The 9,472-nt window shown below is 39.6% G+C and overlaps 2 protein-coding genes across 2 annotated transcripts; one reads left to right on the forward strand and one right to left on the reverse strand.

Moving 5' to 3' along the window:
• The first annotated feature begins 4,972 nt into the window (after nt 1-4,972).
• LOC132623484 (pentatricopeptide repeat-containing protein At5g15300) lies at nt 4,973-7,124 on the forward strand. The gene has a single exon (XM_060338240.1). It carries the CDS (start codon nt 5,108-5,110, stop codon nt 6,716-6,718), a length of 1,611 nt encoding a protein of 536 aa, XP_060194223.1. The 5' UTR covers nt 4,973-5,107; the 3' UTR covers nt 6,719-7,124.
• Nucleotides 7,125-7,567: 443 nt separating this feature from the next.
• On the reverse strand, nt 7,568-8,800 carry LOC132623109 (casparian strip membrane protein 3-like). Its single transcript, XM_060337818.1, has 3 exons — nt 8,499-8,800; nt 8,052-8,175; nt 7,568-7,958 (listed from the first exon to the last, which is right to left on the reverse strand). The coding sequence occupies exons 1-3, from the start codon at nt 8,714-8,716 to the stop codon at nt 7,743-7,745; spliced, it is 558 nt and encodes a 185-aa protein (XP_060193801.1). The 5' UTR covers nt 8,717-8,800; the 3' UTR covers nt 7,568-7,742.
• Nucleotides 8,801-9,472: the final 672 nt, after the last annotated feature.

The raw sequence follows: 9,472 nt of genomic DNA on the forward strand, positions 1-9,472 counted from the left end.
AATGGAGAAGTCCAGGGAAAGGTGGAAGCAAAGAAAGTGGCGTACGCGAGGTTAGTAGACAGCAAAGATGATGAGAAGAAGCGGACGAATTGGGAAAGGTATAAGATTGCGAGAAAGGAAGAGAAGTTGACAGTTTCGGCGGCAAAAAAGGCAGCTTTTGAACGTTTATATGGAGAACTAGAGGACAAAGGCGGGGATAAGAAGTTGTTCAGGCTAGCCAAGGTGAGGGAGAGAAAGGCACGGGACCTGGATCGAGTAAAGTGCGTCAAGGACGAGGATGGAAAAGTATTGATAGAGGAAGCTCTCATTAGACGGAGATGGCAGTCATACTTCCATAAACTCTTGAACGAGGAAGGTAATAGAGACATTGTGTTGGGAGATTTGGAGTACTCTGAGAGGCGTCGCGACTTTGGGTATTGTAGGAGTATAAAGGTGAAGGAGGTTAAGGGCGCTGTTCGTAGGATGCGCAGGGGAAGAGCTACCGGTCCTGACGAGATCCCTGGGGAGTTTTGGAAGAGTGCGTGTTACACCTTGGAAAATTTCCCCGTGAACGTACAGTGGATAGGATAACGAAGGGCATAGCGTATACGATGTTTTGATGAGTAAGAGATAGTATTTGATGACACTAAACGAGATTTCAAAGGCATATAAGGCAAGGAAAGAAAGTTGTTAAGGAAAGCAAAGCAAAGCATATGTGGTGTGTCGGACAAGAATTACGAGCATTAAGTTAATGACGTTCTAATGACGTCTTAGAGACGAGTAATGGCGTCCCTTAGATTGGTCCGTATAAGTTGGTCGGGACAGCTTTTATGATTTAATATAAGGGACCCTTCTCATTTCACTTCATTTTCATTTCATTTCACACTTCTTCATCTCTCAAGACCTCTAGAAGGCTCCATATGTTTCATCCACAAGAATTCAAAGGAAATTGATGATCAACTTCATCAAACCAACAAGAATCAAGAGTAAGAAACTCATCAAAGTCATCTAAGCCAAGAAATCCTAAGAGAAGTGAAATAGGGTTTTGGTGTTAGAAGAGTATTTCCGTTCAAGGCTTAATTCTACACTATCTAAGGTAAGTTTCATGATATTTGAAGTATTGATAAGTTGAAACACTTGGATTGTAGAGGAGTATAGAAAATGGGTCATAAATGTGTGAATAGTATCATGGTTAAATAGTGGTTGGGAGGAATCATGAAAATGGATATGTTGAGATTGTAAATATGTTATAAATGACATTTAGAACATGGAATAAGTATTATATATGAGAAAACGGGATAATGAGCTATGACCATAATTGTGGAGAAATTGGAAGGAAATGGTGAATTGTGATAAATGTAGATAAATGATGATTGTTGTGCTATATTGTGAATGTTGTTATGGTTGTTTGGGAGCTGATATATGAGGTGGGAAAAGTAGTATAACCAAAGGAAATGCTGCCCGATTTTTCATAGAAATAGTAAGCACGTTCTTGTAATTGTTTAGTTAATGTCAATACAAATTCTCTTGAAGGTAGAACGTGTACATTAAAAGGGGAACGAGCAAGCAATAGAATAGTTAAACGACAAAGCTATGTAAGGCTAGTCCTTTCTTTCTATGGCATGAGTCTAATGGTATGATTCTTCTTTCCTTTTCATGAATTCTCTATACCTCGAAAAGTCAAGAGTCATTGATCATGAACAGCTTATGAGATAAGAGATGTGTTATGAGTTCAAGAATGACGATGATGTTATGTATTGTACATACTCACCTTATATACTACTTCCTTCAAGGTGAGGCAGAATACTTGTGAATGCTCCATAATGACTATTTATAGGTTCTGAAAACGTGAAAGTTGCAGATTTGCACTTTGGCCCAGTCGATCGTAAAATAAAATACGGACCGTAAAGTAGTTTACGGGCCATAAACTGCCCTGTCATATTTCAAATTCTAAAACTTCGACTTTCTGCCAGATTCTCAAATGGTTAAATACGACTTGAAATACGGACCGTAAACTAAAATACGGACCGTAAACTGAGCTCGTAAATCACCATGTCCTTAGCCTGCCTTTCTGGTTCTGTTATTCTTTAATACGTCCACATAATACGACCCGTATTTCAGAATATGGATCGTAAACTAGGTTTACGACCACTATTGCACTTTCAACTATTTTCATTCCAAAACTGTTCCGTTTCCTGAAAAACCACGCCACACCAGTCACCCCGATAAAGTATAGTTGTCCTTGAGTCTTCATGCATGTACTATGATGAGCATATGATGATGAGCATACTATGATGATGATATTACACAGCGCCTATATGGCCGGGCAGTCACCGCTAAGGTGGGCAGCTATACACCATGGCCAAATGGCATGGGCAGACACCATTAGTGGGCGGCATGAGATAGTACCTCGGACGCGGGAGGCCTAGACACAGGCTAATGCTAATGCTAATGATTATCACACCGTGCCTATATAGTCGGGCAGCTTATATATCTATGTACATATGATATGATGATGATTATGAAAGTAAGCCAGCATGCATTACTTCTTTTATGATTCACAGTCAGATACAGATTGCTCCTCATTCGATGCCTCCTATTTTCATTGATACTTTATTGTTGTTCTATGCCTTACATACTCAGTACAATGTTCGTACTGACGTCCGTTTTCTTTGGACGTTGTGTTCATGCCCACAGGTAGATAGAGAGGAGATGTTGCTCCAGATTCATAGGAGCCAGTAGCTGATTAGAGAGCACTCCTTTGTTCCGGAGGTGCTTATGATTAATCTTTTGTGTATACTCATGTATATATATTTTGGGCATGACGCGGTCCTGTCCCGTCCCTATGTCTAGCACTCTAGTAGAGGCTCGTAGATACACAGTGTGGGTTAGATGGTCTCATGAGATTGCTACTACGTATATGTATTATTTTTGATGGCCGAAAGGCTCATGCATATAAAAGTATTTATGTTTTTAAATGAAAGACGGTTTTCTTATGATTTGAATATAAAATTGATAAAAGAGCATTAAATGGGTAAGATGAGTAATAGAATGGGCGGTACTCGGTGGTTAGCCCCGGGTACCCGTCGCGGCCCCTAGTTGGGTCGTGACAGTGCGGGCAGGGCAGGTTTGGAGTGGTTGACTAGATTGTTTAATGTTATTTTTAAGACGGCGAAGATGCCTGAGGAATGGAGGTGGAGTATGATGGTTCCTTTGTATAAGAATAAGGGTGATATTCAAAGTTGTAACAACTATAGAGGGATCAAGCTGCTAAGCCACACTATGAAAGTGTGGGAAAGGGTGGTGGAGATAAGGGTGAGAAGAGGCGTGTCCATTTCAAAGAACCAGTTCGGATTCATGTCGGGGCGCTCGACTACAGAAGCCATCCATCTTGTGAGGAGACTGGTGGAGCAGTATAGGGAGAGGAAGAAGGACCTGCACATGGTTTTCATCAACTAGAAAAGGCTTACGACAAAGTGCCAAGAGAGGTTTTATGGAGATGCTTGGAGGCCAGAGGTGTACCTGTAGCGTACTTTAGGGCGATCAAGGACATGTATGAGGGAGCCAAGACCAGGGTAAGGACAGTGGGAGGAGACTCGGAGCACTTCCCAGTGGAGATAGGGTTGCACCAGGGATCAGCTCTTAGTCCATTTTTATTTGCTCTAGTGATGGATTGTCTGACGCGGCGAATTCAAGGTGAGGTGCCATGGTGTATGTTATTTGCGGATGACATAGTCTTGATCGACGAGACATGCAGCGGAGTGAACACTAAGCTGGAGGTTTAGAGATAAACTCTGGAGTCTAAAGGATTCAAGTTGAGTAGGACCAAGACAGATTACATGGAGTGCAAGTTCAGTGACGTGACACATGAGCCTGGCGTGGAAGTGAGGCTTGGTACCCAGGTCATCCCAAAGAAAATAAGTTTTAAATATCTTGGGTCTATTATACAAGAAAATGGGGATATTGACGATGATGTCTCACATCGTATTGGCGTACGGTGGATGAAATGGAGGCTTGCTTCAGGAGTGCTGTGTGATAAGAAGGTGCCACCAAAACTTAAAGGCAGGTTCTACAAAGTGGTTGTGAGACCGATCTTGTTGTACGGGGCAGAGTGTTGGGCAGTCAAGAGCTCTCACGTTCAAAAGATGAAAGTTGCAGAAATGAGAATGTTACGATGGATGTGTGGGCACACTAGGCGAGATAAGATTAGGAATGAAGATATCCGGGATAAGGTTGGAGTAGCATCAGTGAATGACAAGATGAGGGAAGCGAGGCTGAGATGGTTTGAGCATGTGAGAAGGAGAGGCACAGATGCCCCAGTGAGGAGGTGTGAGAGGTTAGCTATGGATGGTTTCAAAAGAGGTAGGGGTAGGCCAAAAAAGTATTGGGGAGAGGTGCTGAGACAGGACATGGCGACATGACCTTAGATAGGAGGTTTTGGAGGACTCAGATTAGGGTAGAAGGCTAGTAAGTAGTCGTTGTTTCGATCTATAGTCTATTGTCCTTTGTTTCTTGCTACTATATGTTGTTTCTTGTACTTCGATTATCTTATTTATCTGTGGTAGTTACTGCTCCTTTTTTTTTTTTTGACTTATTCGTTTTCTTTAGTTTTATTTGCATTTTGCTTTGAACTGCTTGTGCCTATCTAACCTTTCTGGTTGTGTTTTCTCTTGAGCCAAGGGTCTTTCAGAAACAACCTCCCTATCTTCCGAGATAGGGGTATGGTCTGCGTACACTTTACCCTCCCTATACCCCACATTGTGGGATTTCACTGGGTATGTTGTTGTTATTGTTGTAGTGATTTTGTAAATTACCATTTGTAGCTACACCAAAATACATAAAGTTGGAGTGGCTGAAGTGGTTCTGAAGTGGTTATTGGGCGAGGCTCTCACCTTGCCCGCCCAGGTTCGAACCCGGCCAACAACATTTCTTTTCTTACATATTTTTCTTAGTTTCTTCTCCTTGTATTTGAGTGTATTTCGTCACATGTATTTGGCCTGAGTGTCTTGCTTGCATTAGTGCTAATGACCCGAGCCTAAAATAAAAATAAAGCCCAGGAGAGACATCAGGCCAGGCCCAATATTAGTTTTGTTGAATCTGCAGTCACAGAAGAAGAATTAAGAGGTAAATGATCAAAAAGACTATAACAAGCAGGAGTTCAAATCTTCACCGTCAATCATCACTATGGAGCAAATGCAAAGATCTTCAATCCCTAAAGCAAATTCACGCTTTCATGATCATCACTGGTTTCAACTCCAATCGCATTGCTCTAAGGGAACTCATTTACGCTTCAGCTGTTACTTTTTCGACCTCAATTCACTATGCACACAAGGTGTTTGCTCAAATTACTCAACCAGATCTCTTCATGTGGAACACTATGCTTAGAGGCTCAGCTCAAAGTCTCAGACCATCTTTAGCTGTTTCCCTTTATACCCATATGGAAAAACTTAATATACGTCCAGATAGTTATACTTTCCCATTTGTACTTAAAGCATGTACTAAGCTTTCTTGGATTGTTTCTGGGCTTACTATACATGGGAAAATTGTGAAACATGGGTTTGAATCTAATAAATTTGCTAGGAATACCCTTATTTATTTTCATGCAAATGTTGGAGATATAAGAATTGCAGGCCAACTCTTTGATAGTTCAGCTAAGAGGGATGTTGTTGCTTGGTCTGCTTTGACTGCTGGATATGCGAGACGAGGCGAATTGGATGTTGCACGGAAGCTGTTCGATGAAATGCCTGTGAAAGATTTGGTTTCTTGGAATGTGATGATCACTGGGTATGTGAAACAAGGGAAGATGGAGAATGCAAGGGAGTTGTTTGATGTGTTGCCAAAGAGAGATGTTGTGACTTGGAACGCGATGATTTCAGGGTATGTTCTTTGTGGAGAAAATGAGAAGGCGTTGACAATGTACGAAGAGATGAGAGGTGCAGGGGAATACCCTGATGAAGTCACCATGTTGCACCTTTTATCCGCGTGCACGGATTCAGCGTTCTTGGATGTTGGCGAGCAAATACATCGATCTATTATCGAGATAGGTGCTGGGGAGTTAAAGTTGTTTCTTGGTAATGCACTTGTAGATATGTATGCTAGGTGTGGAAGTATTAGGAAGGCACTTGAAGTGTTTCATGGCATGAGAGAAAAGGATGTGTCGTCGTGGAACATAATTATCTTAGGATTAGCTTTCCATGGTTATTCTGAAGAATGTATTTCTCTTTTTGAAGATATGAGGAGAATGAAGTATATCCCTAATGAAATTACTTTTGTTGGTGTGTTAGTTGCTTGTAGTCATGCTGGAAAAGTTGATGAGGGCCGAGGATATTTCAACATGATGAGAGCTGAGTACAATATTGAGCCGAACATAAGGCATTATGGGTGTATGGTTGATATGCTAGCACGTGCCGGACAATTGAATGAAGCGTTTGAGTTCATAAACACCATGGAGATTGAACCTAATGCTATTATATGGAGAACATTGCTAGGAGCCTGTAAAGTTCATTCCAATGTTGAGCTGGGAAGGTATGCTAATGAGCAGGTACTTAAATTGGGAAAGGAAGACAGTGGGGACTATGTCTTGCTGTCTAATATCTATGCTTCGAGGGATGAATGGGATGGTGTTGAAAGGGTGAGGAAGTTGATGGATGACAATGGGGTTTGGAAAGAACCTGGTTGTACTTTAATTGAGGCTGATGATTATGCTCTCAGGAATTTTTGTTTTGATTCCAAAGCTTAAGCATTCTTGAGAATAAAATTAGCAGGCAGAAGCTGAGAAAGACCCCATGCCTGAGCATGGAGTAAGCTTAACACCTTTTTCTTAAACTTTATACGCATGAAGGTCCATCCTCTGTGGAAGGGTGTACAAAGACTATACTTGTGATCCAAATTGCATTTCTCCTGTTTCTTTCAGTACAAGAGAACATGGAATTAGCTACGGCATTTGTCGGTAATCCTTAGCTAATCCGTCGCTAAATAGCTCCTCGCTAATTAGATTTTCTTATAATCCGTCTCTAATCCATAGCTAAATGATATTAGCATGGGATTTTGCCGTTTAGCTATGAAATTTTGTCCGTCGCTAATTTCATAGTTTTCTTATATTGTAGTCCATTGAGGTCATTGTATGTCTCATTTAGAGTTTTAGACATTTTGTTGTAGTTCTTCGAATGGTGCAGACAACCATTACTTTATGGTTCCTTCTATATTTTGGGGATAGGTAGGGCCGTGTCAGGTAGTTTAGGACTTGCTACTCTGAAATAAATTTATTGCCTGATATGGTCCTAGTTTAAGCGATACATAAATTTGGCGGACTTGTTGGTTTTCAGCTGGGAAGACGGTTGACAGTCTTAGCTGATACTATTGATTTACGATTTCTTGTCTACAAAGTTTGTAATCCACGAATTGTATTGGTAAAAGATTACTAATCCACGATTTTTCCAATTGCTAATAAATGATTACTACTATTAATTTTCGTTTTGGAGTGCTAAAAAAGACTCCAGACATCCCGGGTAATGAAGTTCTTAATAAGAACTGGAGCGACATTAACATTATAAACAACATGGTCATCTATGTTTATCGGAACGAATGCTAATATAAACATCAATTTTATTAATTGAGAGGAAGAATCACTAAGACAAACAGATGTAATAACAGCTTGTATGAATCACTCAAAATTCTCTTTGAATGGAACACACTATCAAATGAAATTAAAAGATGAAACAACGCTCTTTCTTCCATCAGGAAGTGATCATTATGCGACGAAATCAGTTTCTTGAAAGGGCCAGAGCTGACAATATGATCAGCAGCAAAAACACAAGAACTCCGATGAAGGATCCAACCAAGGAACCAGAGGCACGATTGCAGAAAGAGTTGTACTGCTGGCAAATAGCAATCCAATTTGCACGAGCATTTCCCTTGTGTGCCAAATACACTATGGCTGCTGCTGCTGATGCTCCAGATGTCAAAAATCCCATCATCAACTGAGAATTAAGTTTAATTATCAGCTCAGAAATTATTGTATGAAAAGGGTATTAAAGATGATGTAAATTAAGCTAATTAATTAAAGAATTTACCGTATCAAAGAAGATCAAGACCACCCTAGTTATTCTTGCACCACTCATGACAATGTGTAAGATGGATAGGACAAGAGATACAGCAAGGTACGCGCTAACGATGCTATTCGCAACCACAAAGAACCTGTGAATTTTCGTAAATTTTACTCAATCAAGTTCGTGACTATGGGGTAATTACTGGTAAATCTCTATAATAAGCAATAACCAGTAACTTGGTAAAAATGGTAATAAACCTACTATCATAGGTTAAATTACACTAATAATGTAAAAATCTTTACACTGAGATAACTATAAGTAACTAACCCTAATAAGTGTTAAACTAGTAACTTGAAAATAAGACAGACAGCTTGCTATAACATGTTAAATTACACTAATAGTATAAAAATCATTGTCGGTGTATATAAGTTAAATCCACAAAAAAGATATAGTAATCGTGTATTATCTTACGTGAAAGTAGGAAGGTCCTTGTACTCAGCCTTAAACCTGATGAACTGCTTGAAGGAGGGAAGGTCTTCATTAGATGTTCCCATGGCAATTGCACTTCCTAAGGTACCTAAAATGGCAACTATTCTCATAATAAAATCAAGAAAAGAAATTCCTCTATTCCCCTTGGGCTTTGGCATTGAATCTTTTGAGTCATCTCCTGCTTCACTAGCATCTGACATCTTCTCTCTATCTAGTAGAAGTAATAAGTTATAACACTAGCAAAGGCTTCAAATAATTTCGATAGCTTAATTATCAACCTTTGTTATGGTACTCTTAGAGCAAATACTAGCATGTTATTTATACTAGGAAAAGATCCTGTTAATTTTCAAATTGTACAATCAAGAATCCACTATAAAGCACACTCAAAGAGGACGTAAGTCATAAGTGGAATGGTTGGTCTTGAAAATCCTAAATATCTATTTCATCCCATTGGTTGGCAAGTACACATTACTATTATAAATAAAATTAAAGCCAATCTAGTAGATTTATTACTAATTTTTAATCGTTTCTAATAAGTATTACCAGGCCAGTTGAAGCTTCATGGTAGTTGGATTTAATTTGTCCGCTGTTTTGGCATCTCAGAAATTAAGCATTAATATGCCCAATTTAGGAAGCATGAGAAATAGTTGGCTGATGCAACTTTAGGAGCGTACTTTGAATAATTAGGAAGAAACGCATTGGGCATATTAGCAGATGAATAAGCACCAAGATAACAGTCAATTTCCGTGGGACAAATGTAGCATCGAATTTATATTTTTAAAAGGATAACCTAATAAGTCAATAGGGCTTCTGAAAATCTTTCTTAATAGTCAAAATACGGTAGGTGCTAAACTTGCAAATGACTTGATTAATTCGTAAGTGAGATCTTACCTGCATCTAATTTGGAAAGCAAATTAAGTACGTACTCCTATTTAAGCACCAATGTCAATAAACTT

This window comes from Lycium barbarum, chromosome 12 (assembly GCF_019175385.1).
Source record: "Lycium barbarum isolate Lr01 chromosome 12, ASM1917538v2, whole genome shotgun sequence".
Taxonomy (NCBI): Eukaryota; Viridiplantae; Streptophyta; class Magnoliopsida; order Solanales; family Solanaceae; genus Lycium; species Lycium barbarum.

Bases quoted from the DNA above. Each gene is read 5' to 3' on its own strand.
- LOC132623484 (XM_060338240.1), top strand. From the start codon at position 5,108: ATGATCAAAAAGACTATAACAAGCAGGAGTTCAAATCTTCACCGTCAA.
- LOC132623109 (XM_060337818.1), bottom strand. From the start codon at position 8,716: ATGTCAGATGCTAGTGAAGCAGGAGATGACTCAAAAGATTCAATGCCA. The intron at 8,176-8,498 runs GTAAGATAATAC...GAAAATTCACAG, and splicing joins AAGGACCTTCCTACTTTCAC to GTTCTTTGTGGTTGCGAATA. The intron at 7,959-8,051 runs GTAAATTCTTTA...CTTAATTCTCAG, and splicing joins TCTTGATCTTCTTTGATACG to TTGATGATGGGATTTTTGAC.